Source organism: Agelaius tricolor, unplaced genomic scaffold (genome assembly GCF_023055355.1).
Source record: "Agelaius tricolor isolate 1412-34295 unplaced genomic scaffold, bAgeTri1.0.p SCAF_3, whole genome shotgun sequence".
NCBI lineage: Eukaryota > Metazoa > Chordata > Aves > Passeriformes > Icteridae > Agelaius > Agelaius tricolor.
Window position 1 is genome coordinate 21,690,729 of NW_027269263.1, and position 25,901 is coordinate 21,716,629.

Consider the following 25,901-nt stretch of genomic DNA (forward strand, 5'->3'; position numbering starts at 1 on the left):
GCAACACTTGGCACAGGTACAGGCATGTCCCCAAGCTGAGAGAGGTGCAAGGGATTCACTAAATCAGGGCCATGAGGATGGCAATGCAGGGTGTGCTGCAGATTATGAACAAGGTGAGCTGGTAGTTTTTACCATCCACATGCTCACCGACAGCTTTTCCCCATAGCAAGATGCTGCCTAGGCTGGGGGAGCTGCAGAAGTGGAAGTGCTGCCTGGGACTTCCCTCCTGTGAAAAATCCCCTCCCTGGGAAGTCCACACTGGGTTTCAGAGCTACTGTTTGGCTGTGCCTCCAAGGTGAGCTGGCTCCCTTGCACTGTTAGGCTCCTCTTACAGCAGTATTTCCAGGGATCTGCAGTGATCTGGGAAGGGATACTGCTGAATAAATGCCAGGGTTTTTTTCCTTCTCTTGAGTGGTGCCTGCCCACGGGACCAACCTGCAGGCATGGATGTGTGTTTCCCTCACCCATTTTGCCTGTGGTCTGATTCTGATAACCCTGGACTTTTCTAACAAGCACTGCTGGTATTCAGAGGAGATGGGACTCGGGCAGGGGAGAACACCTTGCAGATATATACCTCCAGCTCTATGACCTTCTCCAAAGTAGAGAATCTTTGCTGAATGATTCCACCCATAATTCCAGGTAGAATACATGGAGCAGTACACAGACAAGCCACTTGCAGACACTAATATTTCAAGGGTATTACTTAACCCTGCTTGGAAGGGCTTGTATCAAAGCAAGGATCAGAGCAGTACAGGGGAATTTTTGCTGGTGCTTTTATTAGAGGTAGCAACAGTGAGGTGTTTCTGGAAAAGGGTTTGCTGCAGTCAAGGCCATAAAGAGATGCTGAAGAAGGTTTCATCTGAAAGATAGTATAGATCATTATGATATTTAGTAATGCCACTTACAGGGGCTGACTTGAACAGCCTTGGAAGGAAGAATGAAAAAATCCTTCCTTATATGTTTGTGCCAGCAAACACATTAGGATCTCCTGCAAGAAGTTTTTCCATCCTATTGAAAAGCTTTGTTAGAAAGAATGATGAGAAGGGTAATAATAAGGCACTAATTATACCTGATCCTTCTATAATCTTTCTCTCTGCAGAGTTCAGGAGCACTTTACTGCTATTATTGGATTTGAACAGTCCCATCTGGATAACATACGACTGATTTGTTTGCATGGCTTATTTTAGGTATCTCAGCACGTGCATTAGACTTGCCTTCCTATCTGGTTGATTCCTCGCACAGTCTGGAAGAGCAGGAAAAGATCTGCAGCTCATGTTCTCCACCACCCCATTCTCCCATCCCAATGCCTAGGAGAGCTCCTTACAGAAGACCGAGGATAAAAGGAACCATCAGTCCTTCCTAACTCGGTACTGCAGAAGGTACAACTGCAGTACTGAAGCACTTAGAACATGGAGTCTGGATACTACCAGGAACGCCTGGATTTGCACCTGTATTACTCTAGGCTTGAGATTCCATGGATTCCAAAACAACTCAAGATGCACTGAAAGTCTGGCAGCAAGGACCTGGCAAACACCTCATGCTCTGTGATCATCATGGCTGCTACCTGAACCTTTTAAACAAAGGGATTAACCGCGTGTTTCTAGCACACACAGAAACAGGGAAAGCGTGAGGGTGCTCACATCTTTCTGGATTTATCATTCCTTGAAACAACATCTCAGTTACAGAGACACTGCTGCACTCTGGCTGCAACTGCCATTCACCATGTGATTAAATGAGTGACCATCAGTGCCACGAACCTTGTCCCCTTGCAGGAGCTCTTGAGTGTGAAGCTGGGCACTTGCTGCTTCACTCTGCCAGGGCCAGGAGAAATGAGACATAATTGAAAATAATCAGCCCATACTTAAAAACCCTATATAAAAATGAGATTAAGAAAAAATAATTAAAAGCACAATACAAAAACTATGGTTTACGTGACTTGGACAGTTTTCAGTCTGAAAATCACAGCAATTTCTCACTAGTTTGCAGTTTGAGGAGGGAATGTCCCTTTCAGACTGAACCACTATAAAACAAGCACAAGTTGCCTGATCCTTTTGTTCCTCTCACCGCTTTTTAGGGATTTTTTTTTGTCCTGTGAACTGAAGAAGGGTTTTCTCCTGCATCCCTTACATATCCCAACTGGCTTCATTCACAAGGACAGATGAGGTTTCTAATGTCTGCCCATCCCTAAGGCTGTGGGATATCTTGTTGAAGAGTTTAAGAGGACCCATTAGCCCTGTCTAGTTTTCCCCTACTTAATTTTGGTGTATTATATCCAGCCTCCTCACTTTCATTCTCCTACATCCTTCAGAGCCGTCTCTGTCAATTTGTTTACTTCTAGTTTATTTTTAAAAGACAAACCCCCAATGGACATAAGCTCTCAAGTCCCTTTTGAAAATGCTGTCTTCTCTGTAAGTGCTTTGTTTGTGATCCTCTCCAATCCTTTAGGCTATTGTTTACAAGCTGGAAGGCATCTGCACTTGGGCTAATCATGCCGAATGCCAGCAATTCCCCCAGCATGATTTGTTGCACAAACCAGTGGGAGCAGGGTTTGTTTTGATTACGTTTAGTGTGGAAAACCCACTTTTTGCTTACATCAGCCTGACAAAACAGGGAGGCCAAATCCAAAATCTTCAGAGAGGAACAATAATCTGGTCATTGATTTCAGTGGCATCTGGGACCAGCTCAAAGATTGAGAGCTCTCAATCTTTGTTGTCTTGTTCCCAAGACACCACCCTCTTATTCAGTCTTTGTTGTCTTGTTCCCAAGACACCACCCTCCCAAGGGTGGTGTCTTGGGAAAGCAGGTAGCTCAGGAGGCAAAAATATTTAAAAGTGTATGCAAGTCATTTGCTCTGGGATGGATGAACCTAGCAGCCTGCCTAGTGCTTTGTTTCTCAAAGCTCTGCAGCTCCTTTCTGACATGCAGTTAGTCAGGCTGGGAGCCCCCAGCTCTGTCCCCACCAGCCGTTACCTCAGGCTGATGCTGGCCTCCCCAGTGCCCCCAGCTGACAATTGAGACTCCTTCACTCATTCTGAATGATGGTGATGTTTTTATCCTCAGCCTGTGCTGATGCTTGCCTCCAGGCATCAGATGGGTGTCCCAATTTTTCTGCTTGTGAAAGCTGGGAAGAAGCGCCGGAGGGCTGCTCCCTTTGGGGCTGCCATCAAAAACTCTGGGGCACGCAACTGCACTGCAGGGAGGGTGTACAGGTCTGCCAGGTGCAGACCCCTGTGTCTCAAGAGGCCCAGCACAGTTCTGGGAGCTCAGCACAGCTGTCCCTCACCAAGCCACTGGCTCAATTAGCCTGGGCTGCCCCCTGTGCTGCTGAGCCTCAGGCTGAGCCTAGGCGGCCTTGTTCCCACATTCCTGCCATAGCAGAGGTCTGCTCCACAAGGCACAGAGCTCAAAAGCTCCACCTGGATCCTGCCTCTCCCCTATTTTCCAACTCTGCTTTTCTTCCTCCAGAGGTGCTCCATCAATCACCATTAATCCCTTTTTGTACCCACATAGAGGTTAGCCTTGCAGGTGGCCTGTGGCAGGGATTTCTAGAGCTTAAGCTACTATACGTCACATGAAGAAATGTCTCCTTTTGAGTCTTGAAGTATTTAATCAGACGCCTCCCTGGATTTTTAAGAAAACACATGGTCACCTACTCCATAGCATTTAGGCTTTATAGATCTCTGCCACAGACCTCAGCCATCTCTTTTCTGGCTGAAGAGTCCTACTATTGAGCCAGCCCTTGCATAGGAAACGTTTGGAAGTACTTTGCTTTGCCTGAATCAAAACCTCAGCTCCGCCAGCCCCAGCTGAGATCAGAAGGCAGCAGGAGCCTGCCAAGACCCAGGCAGCTCTGCAGGGAGGCATCAGGAGTTTCAGAGCAACTCTGCCACATCTCCCTCTCCCTCTGACACCTGCTTTCTCTCTGAAGGCTGCCCTCATCTGCCTGGCCTTTGCACCAGGGAATGGCACAGGGCAGGCAGAAAGCTCCAGTGCGTGCAGTTTTAACTGTACAGATGCCAAACATCTGAGGAACTGGGGCAAAACAAACTCCATCAGACAAACCCATCACATTTCCCTAGCCAAGGTGTGTTGTAAATTAAGGGGTTTTGCACACTTAGAGACTAATGACACATAAGACTAAATACACATTTTTAGAGGGACATCAGGGTAAGGGTCAAAACTGAGACCTTACACACAATCCTGTGCGTACACAGACTTGATTTTGAAGCTTGACTACCTAAGAAATCACTGAGGATGACCAAATGTTAATACATTTTTAAAGTGTTTTTGCACAAACTTGTGTCTTTTTTGTGAATTTTTGTGAATCCTGATCCCTAACAACATACAGACCTTTATGTCAGAGGTAATCAAGTATTATTACAAGAGCTGATGGCTGTGGGGCCCCTCCTGAGCACACACATGGGTACATATGGAAGTTATTAGCAAGTTCCAGTGAAGAATTTTGGGAAATTAACCCTTGGGGTCCCAGAGCACTACCAACAGACAGCTAGCTGGGAGCAGACAAAGAGCAGTTTCCTGCTGGATGCCTGCAGCATATTGGGACTGAGATCCAGGCCCTTCACAGCATGGTAGAGGAAGCCCCTCTCGCAAGCACTAAACTTTTCAACTTCTGCTGTTAGGAAGAACACTTGAAAAAAACCATCTGCAAAGCCTGTGTAAGTTTCCTCGACAAAGTGAAATGAGTCAGCTGGAGAAATGTATAACATAACATATAAAAATGCAAACAATTTTCTTCTATTCCCCAAATGGTGCTCAAGAGGTTGTGAGGAAGTTTGCAATTTCTTTTTAAGTCCCCTTAGGAGCCACCAAAAGAAACATTTGGATACAGACCACCAGGAGCTACTCCTACGTGATAGAGGGACCCATTCTGAGGCAGGGTCATTAAAGTGAACATCTCCCACTCTAATGAAAACAGCGGGATAGTGTTACCCCATAGAAGTAAATTCTTACCCTTTTGCTTTGTACATCTTTTTTCTCAAGAGCTGAAAAAAAACGTTTCTCCTCCAACATCCAAGCAGAGAATGAAGGATTCTAATGCTTGCCTCAGCCAATGCACTTTTCACTTTCCTGTTCTTTCTACATTGATTTCCTTTCTTGCACCAATCCTGATCTGCAGAGTGACCTCTCCTTGGGAATAATGAGGATACTCACACATGATGTGCTTTCAACTTCCACAATATAACAATGCTTGGCAGTAATTCACTGCTTTTCATCCACAGATCTCAAATCAATTCGCTGCAGCCCTGCATGGAATTGACTTACTTGTAAGACTGAGACAAGTGCTTGCTGCGCAATTAAACAAAAAAAAAAAAAAAAAAAAAAAAAGAAAAAAAAAAAAAAAAGGGACAAAATAAAGTAGACTTTATTAAAATACAAACTATTTCCTTCTCCTATGGTGTGATTTTCCTAAAGTGCAATCCAGGCTGCAAATAGGGCTCCTCTGCAGTCCCCAGCTGCACAACCCAAGATGCTCATTTGTGGCCAAATGAGAGCAGTTCACAGCCAGGTCAGAGCAATACCGTCAGAAAGCTCTTCCCTCAGTGAGGTATAACCATGGCCAGAAAACAGAAGCATTCCTATGCTCAGTTCTAAACACGGAAGAAATTATACTGCTCCTCCACCCCCCTACTTTCTGAAGGGAAGGCAGGAAGGGAGCCAAGGCACCTCAGCAGACACCTTCAAGAAAGCAAAGGATCGAGGGGTGGACATAATGCCTGGGCCAGCAGATCCAGTCCCACTCTTGCATGGCAGAGAGGGAGAACAGCTGTGTGTCTGACCCTGCTGAGGCAGGGCCTTCACCCAAGAGCCCAGGAACGGTCCCAGAGGTGCCCAGAGCCACCTCAGATGCTGGCAGCAAGCAACATTATGCCCACATGTCAGCCACCCCAGGGCACACACCCTGCAGAAATGAACAATCCCAGCTCCTGCTTTTGCACTGGGCTGAGACACAGTAGCTGCAGGGCCACCGAGCTGCCTCTGGCCTCCCTGCAGCTGGAAGGAGCACGCAGCAAGGACAAGATTACCACTTCCCTGACACTTAATCTAACTACCTTGGTTGATAAGCCAATGCCCTGAGACAGGCAGCCAGGCACCTCACTGCCAGCAGGGCAACAAAGCCCTACAGAGAATAATTCAGAGTGTCTAAGTTAGGCTCCTGTGATGAATCACAGCCTGTATCTCTCTCTGTGCTGACCACACACTTTAGTTCCTCAGATAAAACAGCTGAAGACAATAGAGCAAATTCAGTGTGCTCTCTTTCCCTGTTCAGCTTTTTTCTTCCATACAGGTCTGAAGAGGAAAGTCAGCATGAGCAAAGCAGGCTGTCTGCCCAGCTATGGATGCTTAGCAGCCTATAAAACAGTTTGGCTCAAATTTTAGAGTATCTGAATTTCTTCTTTCATGTAGCTGTTTTCAATCACTCATTTTGAAGACATCATACCGATTATCCCTGAAATTAACCATGACCCTATTTAAGCCAACTGTGTTCCTCTCATGTGTACTCATACTCACCAGTTCAAGTTCACTGATGCTGTGCCCTGTTCTAAGATCTTGAATTACTTATTTTTTTTCAAACACTCAGTACAAATTTTGAGGTACTAAAAAAACTTCCTAAAAATGCAGGGCTGAGATTTTCAGAAGTATTCTCTGTTTAGAAAATTCTTCACTACGTTACACTACAAGATGAATTTAAGTTTAATGTTCCCAGCTAGGACCACTCATTTATGCTCTGCTTGTGTCCTTTATGAGAAATTCACTTAAGTCAGTTTCAGTTTGATTGCCAAGGCTGGGCACTAAACTAACTGGGCTTCTAACATTAGAAGGGAGTGAAGTTATCACCAAGTATTCACTGACTTTTAAAAATCAATATAAAAATTTTATTAAAATTTTAGAAGTTTTATATAAAAAATTCCTTGCCTTTCAGAGGCAAAACCAAAACATCTTCTGATGCTCGACAGATGGCAGCAGCACACTATCACATGAGCTTAAGAAAGGGTGCAGGATCCCATCTCTTCACACCCTCCCAGGGCAGATACAACTCTCCAGACCAGGGTTATCTCTGCAGGAATGCCATGCCCATAAGTACAGCATAACCCATCTTCACTCTCCAAAATCCAATCGAATAAAGCAATGCAAAAGCCAGTGAAGCTGCATGTATTGTACATGGCTGCAATGGTTTCACTTGGTGGAAACACCGGCCTCTGAAGTAACAGGCATCACATTTGTGCTGCAGGGAGTGAAACGTGCTCTTGCTCCACCACAGCTTCGTGGGTCAGCACAAGGGTCATGCCCATCGATGTCCAAGCTGCACTGCTGTGGGACTGGACTCAGCTGCACTCCACCAGGGCAGATGTGAGGCAGGAATGAGCTCAAGCACTTTGGGGTAGAAGAGAACACAGGGTGGACCTGGGAAGACGAGCAGCTCACCTTTTTCTGAAGCTTTTAAGTTATAAATGGAGCAAAGAGTAGGACTTGGTGGCAGAGACAATGTCTGCTCTTTAGGTCTGGCTTTAGCCCAGGCACATCTGGGAAAGTCAGACTCACTGTGTATGTATAAGGACACATCTGTCACAGCCACTGGGTTCAAGCTCTGCTCCCTCTGCCCTCCCCCTTCCTCTCCCAGCAGCCAGTCCAGCATCACTGGTGTGGCACACATCCCACCAGCACAGCCATAAAAGTGGCATCTCCTTTCATCTGCCATATGCATCCATCATCTCCTAGCCCAGGACAGAGAGGGGCTGGGGCCAACGCTCCCCTCTGACCCTCCCCTTCTGTCCAGGGGTGAGAACACCTCTTCCCTCAGACACATTCCCAAGGAGCCCCCCAGCCCTGCTCTGTCCTCTGTTGTGGCACCAGCAGGGAGGCTCTGGCGGCACAATTCCCGCAGCGTGGGCACTGCCCGGCGGCTCCGGCACAAGGGCTCAGAGAAGACCAGGGGAGTTCCCCCCATCTCATCAAAGTGCAAGGGGTTGTTCCGGGTCCCCGCCACCACCAGCTCCAGCAGCCGGACCACGCAGTCTGAAAACCAGTTCTTGAGGCGGAAATAGCCCTCCTGGAAAGAGATCCGAAGGCTGACGGGCCCCGTGGGCATCCGCACGCTCAGGCTGAACAAGCAGTTCCCCTGCGAGCTGTCCCGTACCAAGTAGGTGCCTACAGGCTCCCGCTGGAGCTTGGCGTGAGCCTCCCCCACGGACAAGGGGCCCCAGTAGAAGTCACTGGCCTGGAGGATATTGAGGGATCGCTCCAGGACTTCCCACTCGCAGCTACGAAACATCCGGAAACGATCGGGCAAGCCGGGCGGCACGGGGCTGGGGAGAACGCTCCGATGCTGCCTTTGCAGAGGAGAAACAGTGCTCTGTGTGTTGTGCAGGTCATCTGGCCTCCCTCTGATCATCTCTCAAAGAGCCCATGAATCCTGGACAGATGCTGCCTTTACCATGCTTCCTCCTTTGCATCCAGCCTGTGGGACAGAAGGAGAGTGAGGCAAACCCAATACCTTCTTCAACCTGGGCAAGACACTTCCCGTGGGAGAAAGACCAGCATGAGTACCAAAGAGGGTACCAAGGAGCTATTGCATGTCACAAACCCCCAGCTGTGGGGAAAACCAAGGATATATGTGCAGAAAGGGCTCCAGCTGGAATCCCCACCAGCACAAGGTGGCACTTTACAGAGCTTGGCATCCATTGGGTTTCTGTGATTCACAGCCAAGGGCTCCTACACACCCTCCAGCAGGCTAGCTTGAACCCAGCAGATCTCAACATTTCAAGATTTCCCTCTGATAGACATTCGGGACTCTTCAGAGTGGCCTTGAGATTGGAGAGGTGAAATGACACCACAAATGAAAAGGGAAAGATTTCCTAAAGGAGGAAAGTATAATTTACTTTGTCATTCAGTGAAAGATAGAAAGGTTTCCTCACACTTCTCCAACCCTTTCTCTGGCAAAAAGATTGACAATAGGACTTAGCAAAAGCAGAAGACAGGTATGAGCCTTTCTCACCAAATCCCAGGAACCACTCCCTTGTCCCAAGACATGCCTGTTTCACTATGTCAGGAGAAAGCAAAGGTCTCAGATCAAGACCACTCAAGAAATGTTACATCAACTTCAAGCTGAAACTACCTTGAATGAGTTCACTTAACACTGGTACCAGGCACTGCTGATGCCCTTCCAGACTCTTAACTTCTGTTTCTCCCAGAAGGACAACTCCCCCTGCCTGCAGACAATGCTGCCCTCTCCCAGTCACCGTCCTCTAATGTACTGTCATGACCCTGCTCATCTCCTGCACCTTGTGTTATCACCAGGCTGTTTTGCATTTCTGAACCCACTGTTGCCATCAGCCATCCAAGTCACTTCAATTATATTAAAAAATATATATATTCTAAATGTGTGTGTCTGTATAGGCACAAATAAAAAACCCACAGCCCTAAGCCAGAGAGGCTCATTCTGTGTGAGAAGCTGAGCTGTAACATACCACTTCCCCAGGCCTGACAAGTCAGTAGCTCGCTGCCAAATGCTGCCCTCGCTCCCTTGACATACTCCATTAACCCAGTCATACTCACTCACAGCACAGCCATGCTTGGAGCAGAACAGAGTGCTGGCACAGCCTGCAGCAGAGGAAGACACACTTCATCTCCAGCAGTCCCCCCCGCCACCACAGACTTGCCAGAGCACTGGGGCTCAGGGCTTGTATCAGGCAGGCAGGCAGCCCCCCAGGGAATGTGCAGGGACCTGTGCTGGGCCTGCTCTGCAGGGAGAGCTTCTAATTAAGCTTAGCTCCTTGCAAGGTTCCCCTTTGCCAGCTATTCAAAAGCCTCACATTCCTTTTGGTGCTCGTGCCAGCGGGGTGGCTATGCTGGTGGCCACTCTGCACCCCAGGAGAGGACACACATCTTTCCTTCACAGGGGCACAGTAGTTAGGGAGAGCAGGCATGTGCCTGGCAGTGCCTTACCACAGATACCTTTTCTAGTCTAACATCTCTCTCAATACTTAACAGTAATATGAATAATGTAACTGCCAGGCACATTTCATATATGGAGCCCTAAGCATCCTTTCCAAGAGCAGCCTGGGAAGCTTATCCAGCTTATTGCCCTGTGATTTGCAGTCCACAAGCTGCTAATGTCCCTGGTACTGTTCTGAGTGCTGTTGATCCTGCCCTCTACATAGTTTCATAGTAGGAGGGAAATTCCATGCTTAGAGAAAGGTGGGAGGGGTGGGAAGGAGTTAATCAAGTTGGGTTTTTCTTTTCCATTTAAAAAGAAAGAAAGAAAAAAAACCCAGCAGCTGAAAGCTGCTTAGACTATTCAGCAAGTCAGAATAAATCTTAGGTGAAGGTGATTTAGTGAGCAGGATGCAAACACACACAGTCACCACTACAGCAACAAGGGCCATCTATCACCACTGAAAACTCAGCATAGAAGGCACCACAAGGAGTTGTAGCATCACTGCTCCTCTCCTTCTTCTCTCTGCTGGGTGAGGAAGCTACAGGGCCCTCTGACATCAGCTCCTATAGGAAACAAAGGTCATCTGCTAGGTTGCCTCCAGGGCTGTGGCTGTAGCTTCAAAAGGAGTGATAAAGAACCTTCCTAAACAGCAATTTCTCTTGGGTCCAAATGGAAATTTTGCCAATTTCACGGGTCGAGGCTGGAAATTTAATTCAACCAAAAAAAACAGAAGCAGGCAGCTGTCTTTCAATTCCAGGCTAGTTTTAAAAATAACAACAAATATATAATTTGTATAGGGCTGCAGATTCTATTTGACAGAAGAAAAACCCAAACTGGTTTCTCCCAGTTTTCAACCTTTAGTCATTCACCCAAGTCCTTTAAGAAAAATCCACTGCTACTAGAAATCTGGCTGACTAAGAACTGAGACTGTCATAATTTCAAATTCAAAGTAAATGCAAAAATAGCACCTTGACAATTTGTTCATTTAGTTTGAAATCTACATATAGGTCAGAGCCTGAGATGGGGGGAATTTGTTTAGCTTCAGTGACCCATTTCCAAGAGCTAAGTGCCTGGCCTGCAGCACAGCATTAGTTACAGTAATATTAGCCCTAAAAGTGCTTCCTGATACTACCTTTAAGGTTCACTTTTAATGGCTTAACAGGTCCTAGGCGTACACAGCCTCCACATCACGGAGGATGTACAGACCCAGGATTAGGAATAAGCCAGGGGTGTAATAAAACACACATGCATAATTAGTTCTGCTGACTTGTCACACCATGATTTGCTTTCCCTCTTTTCCCCTCCAAAAAACCCCAAAAAACCCCAACGCCCAAACAAGTTACTACCTCTCTACTGCAAGTCAGAACAATGCTTGCAGCCAAAGCAACATATCCTAAAAAGCTGATGTCCTGCTGAATTAAAAGGCTGGATAAGTTTCCCCAGACTTTCTGATTTACTGCAAGTTCAAGAGCTTTTCAAAATAAGTGCTCTTGACACAGGGCATTCTGCTTTCCTCCTCACTCACGACCCAGGCAAGGCAGGGTGTTTTATATAAGTAGACAATTCTAGTAAACCAGGGGACTGTGCACAGCGTGTGGTGTCAGCCAAGCCAACCCTGCACCCTGGGGCTTGACAAATCTGGCATGTTCAACATCAGCCTCAAGTACTCAGCTATGATGCATCCTCGCACTCTTCTTCTAGGACACTTGAAAAAGCTTACCTCTTTGTCTTTGCCACCCATAGGGATGAGTTTCTGAATGTCAGGACTGCAAGTGGTCCAAATTCAAAAGCTCTGATGCGGCACTTCCCAGTTTCTGCACAGCTTTACTTAAGAGCAAATCCATCCTTTGAAAAGAAAAAGACATCCATCAAGCAGGTGACTAAGCCCATTAGTTTGCTGTAATGTGGATCTAAAATACAACAAATCTGGGGACAGGTTGTTTGTCTCTATCTCTTTGATCTGTGTTACTGTAGAAACACGTATACAGCACTTCAGATAGCAACAGAGACAGCAGATTGTTGCTGTTGTAGTTATTATTGCTATTTACAAAGCCATGAGCTGAGTAGGTCCAGGCAGCTCACACGTGGCCCAAAGACAAGTGGAAAGACCATAAAGTTGCCATCATCTTCCAAAAGCAGGAACCATAAAACTCAAATATTAAGAGATGATGGCAACAGAAATAAACCTAAGGATTCAGAACAGCAAAGTTCCAACTTGTTCTGAATATAAAACACAACATTTAGAGTATCTAATTTGATACCACATAGGTATCCATTCACTGTGACCCAATCTGTTCTGGCCCACACTCTTCTGCCCTGCTTCCCCAGCTCTCAAGACTTTTCCTCCTCACCTCGCAGATGGTAAAGTAAACCCACTGACCTGGTGGAGCTGCAGACCACCATGTGTGCAATCACGTGTCTGTCAGTGGATCCATCAGCAAGCTGAAAAAACAATCCCAGCTTTCTGCAGGCCTTTCAGAGGCAGGCCCTGCACAGCTTCACTTGTAGCCATGTAACATCGCTTCTCCACATCCTCCCCAGCCCGAACTGGGCACACACCCCACAAGCTACACTGACTTGCCACTAGCAAAATCCCATTATTACACATTATTACCATCCCATTATTACACTTTTCCATTCCTGCTCCATTTGGCTTTGACATCTCCCAGATATCAACCCTGCAGTTCCCAGAGCAGTTAGATGGAGGCTGGGATTAGGAAAAGCTCTCCCTAACGTACCCTGCAAGGCCTTGCGACAGCGTCCCTACTCCAGGCAGCAGCGCCAGAGCAGACATCGCTTGTTTGCACGTCTGCATCCCACAGAAATGTGCTGCCCACTGATTTGTGGCTGGGAAGGCTGTTTCAAAGGAAAGCTTGAGCAAAGGGCTGGAAGAAAACTCCCTGTTAAGAGCCAAGCACGCAGCTCTGGGTTTTAATGGTAGGCCAGGCTGGCTCTCAGGCTGCCACCGCCTGCCACACATCGGCACAGGTTTGAACCGTGCCATGGCGCACGGTCACACCAATGAGCACCCTGCCACAGCCAAGGAGACCAGGGCTGATCCAGAAAGGATCATGGAGGGGGAAGGGAAAGGAGATGCACAGACAGACATGCCAAAGAGAACAGAGGGAGCTGTGGTTAGAGGAAGAATGTGGCCCAGCTCAGCCAAGAGAACCAGTGTTAATCACAGCCAATTTCTCCAGCACAAAGCAGGCCTTGGAGACATTGCAGTTCCCTCTATCTTTTATGCCATGGCAGTTTGATGTGAGGGTGCCATTATGTCTGACACATGAGAGAATATGTGGGAAAAAAACCAAACCACACCACAATACATACCCCAAACCAAAATTGCATTTCCCTATACAACCAGCATCCAAGGATGCAATATTTAAAAAAATAAGCTGAGGCAGCATACACACTGTGGCAGCTCCTATTTCGCACAGCAGAGACACAGTGCAGGAAGATCCTGCATGCAGGCTCTGGGAATCAGCAGTTGGACACCTTGCAAGAACACTTGTCTTATCAAACACTTCCTGACATTTGGGTCTGGAGAATATACTTCAAAACCCACAAATAACATTGCATGGATCTGATATTAATGTTTGGTACTTCTCAACATATTTTTCTATGACACATGTTTTCTGAATTAATATGGCACTTTGCTGATAGGGGCTGAAAGGTTTTTACTCCAAGAAAACCCACAAGACAGTGTGATCTCTGACAAATATTCTTCAAGGGAGGGAAGTCTGCAAGCACTTTGGTTTCTCCATGACACACGTTAATAAAAACTCAACAAGGTGGCAGTTTAAAGGAAAAACCAATTGTCTTTACTGAGCTAATTGAAGGAGCTAGAAGAAAGACATCCATTTTTAGGGTCCCCTTTTCAAGCCTTGGAAATACTATGCACTTTCAGAAACTTGTTCAAATAAAAGAGCCTACTCCTCATCTAAATAGCCCAATGTGAAACTGTAATCCTGCCATTTCAGAACAGAGAAGTCTTATCACTTCCCTGGTCTCAGAGGCTGCTTTGCAGTAGCCACAAGCAACTACAGCTTATTCCACAGCAAGTAAAACTACCAAAACTACCATCTGAATTCTGCCAAAGACATCTTCTACTGAAGACTAAATTATTTCTGCCTTCTCCTGTAACTGGGGAAACAAGAAGAAAAAAAAAATAGAAAAAGGAAATCAGGAGGAGTTACTACTAAGTTCCAAAGCTGCAGCTGAGCCTATCCTGCTTTGGCTTAAGCAGAGAGTTGTTGCTTGCCTCTGGCCAACAGCATTTTTGGTAAGTGAGGGAAGCCCAGTGGCGTTGCTCCTGACCTTTGCAGTTTCACAGCGAGCAGCCATTCCTGTGAATGTCAGTGCTGCACAGCTACACAAAACCTCAGCCCTGTGCTTGGCCAGGGAACACAGAATCTGGGCTGCTGCCTTGCCATCCCTCCCTCCACACCATATACCAGCTCAGGAAGCAGCCCTCTGGAAAGGTGGCTGGAGCTCTCCCCACCTTGGGGGCAGAAACAAGGAGACAGGGAGAGGACACAAGGAGGAAGAAGAAAGATGCCAAGATAACAGCAGTCCCTCGTGTCTCCCTACTTGAAATGCTCCATCCCATCTCCCTGCTGAGAGAGGGATCAGTGGGAAGGGGGTAGCGATGCCCAGGGCTGCCTCCAACCCATCACGGCTCCTCAGCATTACCAGCTTCCCCCACCCCCAGACCAGCAGCACAGGTACATTTCCTCTGCCTCTCTCTACTGAACTGACTTTGTTCCAAAACCTTGTTTGAGGAAATGAGTAAATCCTGAGACACAAAAGCCATCAGTGGTCCGGCTTTTTATCAAAACCATCACACTGAGCCAGAAAGGAATTCAAAGAAGCAGCTAACTCTGAGGAATTAGCAGTGTCTGCAGCTAAAGCTGGCTCAGAATCCTTACCAGAACTCTGCTGCTAGAGGAGTCCCAGATGATTAACCAACAGGACCACAGGGGGACAAGGGAAACACCCTGCCTTGGCTCTTCAGGAGGACCAGCTTCAAAAGATGTGAGGGGCCATTATGCAGCACCAGCTACTGTGCCTTCAGAGCAAAGGGCAAGGGTCAGAAAGCACAGACACACCACAACACTAAGTTTTATAATGGGGGATTTCCAACACACAAAATAAAGAAACTAGTCCTGAGAGTTAAAAGTAAAAAGAATTAAAAAAAAAAAAAAAAAAAAAGTTATTTAGGAAATCTTAAGTGACAGAGTGTGCAGGCCTCCCACAAATGACGGCAGAGATGCTGCCTGGCTAAGAAGACAGGCTTGGCGGACAATATGGGTCACACTGCAGGTATCGCTGTAGGTGCAACAGCTGGCAAGAGCTTCTGCTGTGGATCAGAGACATCAAACACACATACACTACAAAACCACAGTCCCTATTCAAATCTCTCTACAACCTCAATAATCCTTCAGAAGATGAAAAAATCATCCTGGAGGAGCCAATATAAAGGAATATAAATTATTGACAGTAGGGAACAAATTTATATGAGGATGGCTGTTATGAAACTGGGACAGTAGGTGGCCAAGACAAACGAAACAAAACCCAGAAAACATATGGCATTTTCAGCTTATCAAAACCAGAAAACCTCAGGGGGAATAATTTAGTTGAGTGGGATACCAGCTAGTGGGGACAGGGACACTGCAGAAAAGTTACACAAGCAAGCAGGTATTATTTTTTTCTTGCACAGGATATTGACATTTCCCAGTATTTAGTGCTGATTAACCTGAAAGGAAAAAAGAGGGGGCTCTATCAGAAGAGATAGGGAAAAGTGACATTAAAGCAGAAAGCCAGCTGGGCACGGTGGACTATACCTGGAGATTTGGAATTGGAAATGGATGGCTGAGATACAAAGAGACCATCTCTCAAGCAAGTGTTCTCTCAAGCAAATCAGCTGCACTAGCAATTGCCAGAGGGCTGCAAGTATTGGAAGGAACTTCTTTTGACATGTGCTGCTAAAGCAGGAGCAGCACAAGGCTACCTGGTGTGGGGGGAGAGCCAACCCCCAGGCAGAGTTCCCCATCAGGCAGATGGCACCTGAAGAAACAACAGATGACAGGACACACTTTGTGCTTCCTCAAAGCAAGTCAAAAAGCAAGACATGGAACACAAGCTAAAGAGCCAGCAACATGCCAGGACCTGTAAAGCAGATGGGCAGAAGACATGGGGCAGTCATGCCACAGGGTGAATGGGAGGTAGAAGAGAGGTGGCCAGAGGAAACCAAGGGACTTCAGCCCCTGAACATCTGGTCACCTCTCTGCCACTCTCCCAGCCACTGCATCTTCCCCCTGGTTTGACTCAGCCCACTTTGCAGAGCAGCCCACCTCACTCCTCAACAGGCTGGTGGGTACAAGCAGCCCAAAGGCTCCCCCATCTTTTATGCAAGCAGCTCCCTCCCCCGTGACTGTGCAAACTCACAGGCTGACCCAGGTCTCTTCCTAGAATTGTCTCTCCATCTTCAAGCTGTCATTACCCACAACACCCCTGAGGCTAACCTTGCTCCCCAGCAGACAGCTCACAGCCTCATGTTACTTAAATCCAACTCAAAATGTAGCGAGCCCTCTCCATTGCCTTCCCAGGGTAAACAGTGACAAAATCACTTCACTCCCTGCAGGACAGAGAAGTCAGAGGTCATTAAAAATTCATCAGCAGGAAGGCAGCAGGAGGTCAGGCAGGACTCTGTCCTGACACACGCAAATGCACGCAGGCTTGTAGAAAAACCAGCTGGGTCTATCTTTTCAAGAGCAATAAATTAAGTGGTGCAGCTGACCAATGAGCCAAGTAACAGTGCTGAGGGTTCATTAAGGAAAGCTCCAGCTCCGAATGCAAAAGCAGTCATTTAAAAACCAAGAGGCAAGCGGGACTGGGAGGGTGCAAAATGGATGGGAACGTAATGGTAATGTCACCACCTAAGAGAATACAGTCAGTTCTAGTTACCTGAAATAAAAACATACAGAGCTGAAACAAAGAGGGTAGGCCTGAAGATGGGTAATAAGAAGCAACACGTAATTGTACAGAGAGAGACTGGAGAAATTTCTTGCTCAGTTTAGAGAGCAGATATATATACAAGAGGATGCTAGAGAAAGATACAGTACAATCAGGACATTCTTTTTGTATTCTTTCAGAAAACCAGATGAGAGGAAGTTCAAAGGTAACCAAGATTGAAAAGTAACTAATTTGAAAACTCATAAAAGGAAAAACTCCAATCATGTAGACTGGGGAAAGTGAGAGAGCTGATCTGAGAAGTCTCATTTCTCTTCCCTCTCAAATGTCTTTGCTTTGTTTCTATGCTGTACCCACCACATCATGCTTTAGCAGACCTTAGGCAGAGGAATCCAGCAGCAAAGGGCTGGGGTTTTGAGCAACACCTTTTTAAGACATCTCTTAACCATTCAAACCTGACATAACACTAAGGGGAGCCCAGCACAAGGCATAAATGTCCTTTGTGCAAAACTGAAGTAGTAAACAAGGGCATATGAAGTCAATATGAGGAATCAACGATGGACCTGGTGCAGAGTTAAAATAGCTCTGTCCATGATTTCCTCTTTCTTTGATGACTAAAAAGAACAGCACCTCTTCTTTGGATCTGCTTACGTGAAAATCGGCATGCACCCTACACAAACAGCAGATTTCAGTCTTTACTGCTAAAGCGGTAAATGTTTCTCCTGCTCCAACTTCTCTCCTTCCACACCACAAAATCTCACCAGAATACAAGGTAGAACTAAAATATGGATAAAGAACAACACTGGTGATCTGTCAAAAAGCACAAACAATCCATTCCTGCACAATCAAACCTGTGCTATCATCACTGGTGTGCGAACCGAGGCAAACTTATGCTGAATCCCCTTAGCTTCAGCAAGGGGCCTTCAGCAGGATGTGCAGAAGCCTAGCTACACAGTACAGATTGCAGATCTCTGGCATTTTCCAACTGCTAACAGCCACACTCATTTTCTTAGCTTTAGCCTAAGTTTTCAAATAAACTTTGCTACTGAGGAAGTACGAAAGTAGATCCAAACTGTTTCTGAACTGCAGAATCACATACATGCAAAAACTCCTTTGTTGCACAAGTCACATTCTGAAGTCAAAATTTTTTTCAGCATTTGCAGGGAGTGAGGGGAAGGACAAAAACCCTCTGCAACAAAGGCAACTGAATGCTGCCAGCTTGTCCCAATTTTCCCAGCCCCTGCTCCAGTACAAAGCTAAAGGAACCCATCTGCAAACTTAACAGTGGCACCGTTTGATTCTTCCCCTCAACTCTGCATGTGTTTGCGAACAAGCAGAAGCACACAAAGTGCAGGAGGAGCAGGAAGGGAGAAGGCAGAGAGAATGTGCATTATCAAAATACCTTGAGAGCGGTTCTTGGAAATGTGCAGCCTGCGAGCCTGTATCAGACACTCATTTCCTGTGAAGTGCACACAGGCCTTTTCATTTCTCCACTGAAGAGGATGAAAATAAGGGGCAGCCCTGAAGTCTCCAAAGACAACACAAACCAGCATTTAGCCATTCTACTGAAACTGAATTTACATTTTTACACTATTAAGTACTGATTGAACAGAAGCATTGAGTTCCAGAAGTTTAAAAAGTAGGATTTTCTACACCTCACACTTCTAAATCTTAACTTGAAACCTGACACTTGGTGAGGGGAGAGGGGGAAGAATTCTACTCATCATTTTGATCACTCACTAACACAAAGTCACCAAATCCTACTACATCAAACAGCACTGCACCTTTTTTTAAAAGGTTGAGACAGATTTCAGCAAAATGGTGAGCTAATAAATACCTTACTGAGGCAGAAGGATGCAGGATATGCACAAATGCAAACCAGAAGAGTAGGTTGTAATGAAGTAGACTGACAGGATAAAGGGGATAAGTTGCTATCATACCTGCCTCTGCCTCTACTTACACGTAACCAAGGATCTAATTAATGTAGCATTTAGTTGCATTATTTTAAATAAATATGCCTCCTAATGACATACACGCTTAACACCTTTACTCTCTAAAATATATGGCTCCTGTATGGCTTACTCAGCTCTCACACCATCTACATCTTAAGTTACAGAGATGCATGTGCCTTCCTCTCCCATCTTGTGAGCTTTTGGCAAGCAGCACTAGCTGAGGTCTGCAGTGGCCTGGAATAACAACTCAGGAACACACCACCTCCCCACAGCTTTTATTAATCTAACCACAGTATCAACCCGAACCAAATGATGTCATATTTAAGTATTGGCACTATCTCTTTATTGCTGACCAAACCAAGGCTGGAGAAATCAGGACAGAGAAGCCTGTGGGTGGCAAGGGGAGAGCGGGTGGCAAGGAGCTGCAGGGAAAAACTAGGAGAAAAGAGCAAAACATTCCCAGTGGGGACAGAGAAAAAGAGAAACAAGGGAAAAAATACAGCTCTAAAGGCACATTTTCTCCTTTGTTTCTCAGCAATGCAACCACAGTATTAGTGACAGCAATTAAGAATTTACACCACCCAGCCCCAGCTCTATCCTTGCACAAACCGACCACCAACTTCACAGAAATCCCAGCTGGACTGAGGAGGGCAAGAGGCACTGGCTGCATGTTTGAAGCTGTCATCTGGAAACTGAATTTGGCCCTCTCTGAGCAGACACAGTGAGGACAGAGGCACACACCTGGAAAGATCTGAAGAAGCTCAGCCTCTCCCTAGTGCTCCTCTATGCCCATTTTTGGGGACCCAAGCACAGTTTACCCGTGCCTTCCAACACAATCTTACAGAAAACCCCTGTGTTGCCACTCAACCCCACTTTTAAGTAAGTGATAAGCCAGGTTATTAAAGGACATGCAACAAACAGAATATTAACAAGGAACACAGAAATAACAAAGGCCCAGATCCCAGTTTAACTCAGGAAAAGATGGGAACTTGTGTGGGAGGTTGGCATCCCAGTAATCCTGCGGGTTTGTGCCCAAGAGCCGTCCCCTCTGACGGGAACAAGAATCCATACTTCAACAACTATGTTTTAAATCACATACCCAGCCGAATCACTCATGAACACAGAAACAAAGCTTGGCTTCATCTGCAGCCACTGGCCACATTTCATCGTAACTTGATTCAACTAAAAGCAACATTATGTGATAATACAGCCTCAGTCTCACAAACTTCTGTGCATGTGCATGATTTTAAAGCACATGACCATTGCCCTGCTGTGACTGAATGGGCCATTTGACACTCACACAGCATCTGAATTGCAGTTGCAGTTGTTTGGAGAAAGAAGATATGCTTGCATACCTTCCTAAGGACACAGTCAGTAGAGAATGAAACATCAGGAAACTAGTTATTTCTGATTCCACCCCATTTTACAGAGTTGAGTATGGTCAACATGTGACTGGGTTTTTCATTTAAATTCTCTGAGAGCTGCAAGGACTAGAACTAGTAAATGGCACTGTCTGGACCACATAGTCCTAAATAGCAGCTTGCTAACAATACTCTTTACCCTCAACTTTCCAGAACAATGGTCAAGCCACATCTCCCTTCTTCACCATGTAGGAGAAGAAAAAAGCCAGGAACATTAACTTAGCATTCTTGAGTTCTTCTCAGCTACCTCTGGGATTCATCCAGATCCTGTTTCCCAGCCTGTTTTAGCAAGAAGTAATATACACTTAAACTAAATTAAAAAAAAAAAAAAAAAAAAAAAAAAAAAAAAAAAGAAAAATAAACCTAAGAGTAGCATGAGCTGAGGTTTTACGCGGTAACCATTCCAAAATTCTCAGTAACAGCGCGTGTGTTTGTGGGAAAAAGTGAGTAGCGGATCCTGCATGGCTGTGAGCACCATGACTCAGATTGCATAAAGAAGGAGGATTTAGCGATAACCTTTGCGATGAGGCTTTTCATGGGCGCGCAGCACTGATCTTCTGAGAAACAGCAGGTGTGAGGCTGCGTTCTGACTGTGCCAGGTCTGGAGGACGGCGAGTTTCTCCGCCCTTCAAGGCAACCCCAGCCGGGCATGTACACCCCCGGTTCACAGTTACCCCTCTTCCCTGTAACGCCTTCACTTCTGGCAGGCAGCTCCCTTTGCCAGCTAAGACGAAGTGTAACGCTCTGAGCATCGCTTCTCCAGTGCTTTATGTGAAAGAAGTGCTGTGAAGACCAAGTTACCCAGACCTGTGCGGCTGCTTCCCTACAGACCCATCTAAGACATTACATAATTTGCAGGTTTCACTTTAAAAGAAAGAGCTCCCTGTCCTGACGCCGTGAAGAACACCTTGACAGCAGGACAGTCCCCGTGGAGCCTCCCAGGCTACTCCCAGCACCCCGCCGCCACCCCAATACAGCACATGGCTCCCTTCAAGACCGGCAGTGAGATCCCGGCACCCCAAATCTCCCTCGACTCCTCGGGAAAAGCCCCCCAAGCTCCAACACGCTTCTTCTTCCCAGCCAAGAGCGGCCCCAACACCCCCAGGAGCCAAATCAGTGGGGGCTGCACCCCCTCGCAAGCCAAGGGGAGATCGGAGCAGGCGGACGGACAGACAGACAGACTCCTCGCAGCCCGCCCCCCAAAAAGGCCGCTTCCAGTTAACGCAGCACAACTTACTCTCGGCACCTCCGGGGCCACGGGCGGGCGGCGCTGCCTCCGGTGCGAGCGAGCGCTCAGTGCCGGGGCAACAGCGGCGCTGCCTGGCCCGGCCCCCGCCGTCTCCCGCCCCGAAGCCAAACGGAGGCGGCCCCGCTCCCCGCATCCCCCCCCGGCCCCTCTGCTCACAAAGGGGCCGGTGCGCGGCTTACCGGGGGCGGCGAGGCTGCCCCGCCGGGCCCTCCTCGGCCGCGGGGCGGGCGGGCGCCGCGGCGGCGGCTTCGGCTCGGGGGAGCGGAGCGGCACAGAAGGGAGGGGAGAGGTAGGAGGGGAGGAAACCCCCAAAATGTTTCTTTTCCGAGGAAGGAGCCACGGGGGGAGGGGAAGGGGAGGGGTTTCTCCCTCCACCACGCCGTCTTTCCACGGCGTGGCTCTTGCAAGGGAAAAAAAATAAAAGTAAAAAAAAGTAAAGAAGAAAAAAAGTTTGGGTTTTTGTAAAAGAAAACTTGGACGGATGGTGGGGGGGGGGGGGGGGGGCGGGAAAGAGAAAGGAAAAAAGGAAAGGAAGAAAAAGGATGCCGTGAAAGCCCCTCCGCCGCAGACTGGCAGAGGAACCCCACCGGGCCGGCACCGCAGCATCCGCCAGCCCCAGGACCCGCCGGAGCCACGTGTCGGCCCGGGGAGGCGGCGGCCCGTCCGGGCTTCTGCCCCTCCTCCCAGCCCCCATCCCCTGCCCTGCAGCGCGGGGCTGGGGCAGCGGGGCTCCAAGCGCCGGGGAAGGGGCAATGTCCAGGGCCGATGGGGGCGGGGAGGGGGGCGCAGAGGGCTCTTACACCAGCGGAAAACAGAGAGCCGGCCCCGACCTTCCCGGCCAGAGTTCTCCCAGCTCCTCTCGGACACTGCAGGAGCTCTCAGAACACCGGGCACCCTGGAAGCACAGCGTGTGTGGCAGGGTAATACGCATTGGAGGAGCGTGCCGCGAAACGTACGCTGTTGCCTTGGTGGGTCAAATTAAAATATTGGAAATCACGTAAAAAATTACAAATGCAGAGAAACGTTATGATATGAAATATATGAGCATATTGCTGCTCAGAGAGAATAGATGTAATAGAAGAAAAGATAAACTTTGGAATTCAAACTTTGGAGTACAAACCTCACAGTTTAAAGGCCTAGCCTGTAATGAAGCTATGATTTGATCATGTCATCAGAGCTCTCATTCACCTACATACTTTCTTTTCACCTACATACTTTCTTTAGATGCTGCACACATTCCCTAGTGTGTGCATACCAGGTGAACTGCTCTGTTGAAGAAGCTCTATACAAACGCCCAACGCAGATGTGCTCTGGCTGCTCTGTACTAGCCTAGTGATGCAAAGCAGCTGTAATTCCAGCTTGAGCAGCAGACTAAAAGCTTTACAGCAGCTTGGCATTGCCGGGAAGCATAAAGCAGTCAGAAACGCTGCTGAATCTGATCCTCAGCCTCGCCAGAAGTTCCACTGAGTGTTGAGACATCAGTTCTTGTTTTTTCTTTCAACCAACATGAAGATGTTGCTGACCACAGAAGAATTTCTGAACTTCCATAAGAATCTGGGCAAAGCACTTCATTATTTTTCAGAGCGGCTTCAGTGGGAGGACCTGCCACTGGAGCTCTAAATCACAGCAGGGATGAAATGCTCATCTGTTCCATTTTTGGTTTTTAAGTAGGCTTGTCACACTTTTCTTTGTATTTTTGGATGGCAGCTTCAAAAATATCCTGTGGTTTGCTTTACAGTTGCCTAGTCGGGAGTCTGTTTCCCTCTGTGGATATTTATAACATTTATTGGGTGACTTCATAGACTCTTCCAGCCACCTTGCCTTAATGTTAAATGGCCTAGTCTAATTCTACCTTTTATTCTTCTTCTTCATCTTTGCCTGTGAAAAGTTAACATCCAGCCTCACTGCTCTGAGATTGTCTGTGGGTCTTGCTCATACTTCTCTCATCCACTCGAAACTGTGACCTGGCAGCAGTTACAGCTGAAGTGTATTTCAGCAATCATCTTCAGCCATAAAAGCCAGTGGGACATGTCACAATGGCACCATTGACCGCAGCTTTCCAAAGCTCAAATCTAAACCACAGGGTCCAAAATGTCTTCAGGATCAAGGTACCTCTGAGATGGCTTCATTATAGGTGGAAAACACAAGAATGCTGAAATAGCTTATGTCCGGTGCAGTGAAGGAGGAGAAGGCAATCAGCTGAAAGGCTTTGTGTAATGACAGTGAGAATACAGGCAGGCTAATTTGAACACTGCCCACTGCTGCATCTCTGGACAAAGCAGGATCCCTCCTAAAAACAGTTTTTGAGATGCCCAGGATGCTGATGACAGTGTGACAAGGAATAGCTCCCAAGAAGGTGCCAGGATTTGTTCTTAGGGTTTACAAGCTTTATCCTACCCCTCAATTTTTCCCTGCATATTGATACATATACCCTCACTATCCCCTTTAAACCACATTAAACATGAAAGCATTAATTGATAGAGCTGCTGACAGAATTAACCATTTCCAGAGAGTTTTTTTCTGAAGTCCTGCTGCTGAGAGCAGTAGGTCTGAATTCATTCTACCTTTGGATCATAGTTCTACTTTATGGTGTTTCTCTGCTTGTTCTTCAGCAATCTCCAAGTCTTTGGTAAGTAGCACCCCAACATCTTCACTCCTTCTCAGCATGCAGATTCCTTACATCTTGCATAAGGTAGAAGGAGCCACAGTCTGCCTATTTACTCCTGTCACTTTGGGAGGTGTGGGAAAAAGAACAGTATTTTGGGTCAGGTCATTGCAAACTACTGAATAAAGATGGTTTTCTGGGAAAGCAAAAGGCAAACATTGCCTCAGAGGAAGGGAGAGGATAATATGATGAGGGGAAAGAACTGGAGGTAATGAAACATTGAAAATCTGTAGAAGAAAGGAAAAAAGATACCAAAAGACCAAAGGAGAAGAACATGGAGGGCAGAGAGGAGGGAAGATGAGTGAACACATTAGATCATCCAGTACTGACTTGCCCTTCAGCTTTGCAGACCTGCGTGTGGAAGCTCAGCTGGGGCTGGAACACCAATTCCACATCACAGGTGACCAATTACTTAGGATCTCAGTGCCTTACTGGGCTCCAACGACCCAAACATGCTGTTGCCCACTGATGTGGACACTGACTTTCTGGATGGGATGTGAGTAGGATATGAAACTGCCCTGACAATGTAGCTGACCAAGTGGCCCAGACACGGGGCCCCAAGCTGGGGGGTTCCTGCCAGGTGGTTAAATGGGAAAGAAAGGGAGAGAAGAAAGCAACCGGAAGGCCTGGGTACCCTGGGTTGAGAGGTGATGTGGGCAGTGCCTGAGATTTTGTACAGATAGGAGGATGGAAGGATGCTTGTGGGGTGGGTAGGAAATGACTGCCACCATCTCCAGATGTGCTGCAAGTCCAACCTGCAAAGAATACAAAATGCACAATGTTTGATTGCATTCAGTCTTAGGTAGTTTTTCCCTTTTGACCTCTCCTCCCCTTTTGAGATGGTCTCTCTTTTAACTTGCTAAAAGCCTCCTTTTAGGAGGTGCTAACAGCAAAACATTAAGAAGAAGGAAAAAAAAACCCAATACCACAAAAAGAGAGAGCCAGGAGGACTAAACCAACACACAAAAATCCCCCAGCCCTGTTCCTCTGCTCTCCCAGGAAAAAAAAAACAACAAACAAACAACCCAAAAAAACCCAACCAAACAAAACCAAACACCTTCAGTGGTTTAGAGCGAGCAGAGGCTGGTTTTGTTCCACTCTTATGAGAAAAATTAGTACAACTAGTGTCCCCTTTGCATGAAGCGGTGGCAAGGCCCCTCCTTCCTCTACCAGAGCAGGGCTCTTCTCAGTAACGAAGAGAAACTGCTTTCCAGGAAAGCGAAGGTACAGGGGCTGCCCGGAGCGCGGTGACCCAGCGCGGCTGCGGGAGCCGGGTGCCGCGGCTTGCGGGCTGCCAGCCCCGGCACGGAGCGGCGGCGCTGCCGTGCCCGGCCGTGCCCCGTGTCCCGGAGCACGGATGGAGCCAGGGCAGCCGGAGCCAGCCGCGCAGGGGGCACGGCGAGCACCGCGGCCAGCGCGCCTTCGTGCCAGTCTGCAACACCCTCTGCTCCCGCCACGGCTTTCCCCCACGGCCGCCGCAGAGCGCGAGTTCTCTCACTCGTTGCCAGTCCACGCCCCTGGGTCACTTGAGGGAGGAAGACCCAGCACACAGCGACTTCTGCGTTTTCAAACAAAGATCAGGCTGTATAATCTGAAAGGTATTTAGGCCAGATTTAAATAGCTGCAGTCTTTTATAACTGTATAGCAAACCACTCCCTCACCTCTGAATCTTGCCTACATG

General features: G+C 47.4%; 1 protein-coding gene across 2 annotated transcripts; it reads right to left on the minus strand.

The window, feature by feature from the left end:
* Positions 1-6,801: 6,801 nt before the first annotated feature.
* On the minus strand, positions 6,802-22,016 carry LOC139588090 (suppressor of cytokine signaling 1-like). 2 transcript variants are annotated; one of them, XM_071423041.1, is made up of 3 exons: positions 21,735-22,016; positions 11,679-11,803; positions 6,802-8,479 (listed from the first exon to the last, which is right to left on the minus strand). In XM_071423041.1, the coding sequence occupies exon 3, from the start codon at positions 8,411-8,413 to the stop codon at positions 7,730-7,732; it is 684 nt and encodes a 227-aa protein (XP_071279142.1). In that variant the 5' UTR covers positions 8,414-8,479; positions 11,679-11,803; positions 21,735-22,016; the 3' UTR covers positions 6,802-7,729. The 2 variants fall into 2 exon arrangements, with proteins under 2 accessions (XP_071279142.1, XP_071279140.1); XM_071423039.1 differs by lacking the exon at positions 21,735-22,016 and adding an exon at positions 21,544-21,693.
* Between the last annotated feature and the right edge of the window lie 3,885 nt (positions 22,017-25,901).

Coding starts and splice junctions, on each gene's coding strand:
- LOC139588090 (XM_071423041.1), bottom strand. CDS start 8,413: ATGATCAGAGGGAGGCCAGATGACCTGCACAACACACAGAGCACTGTT.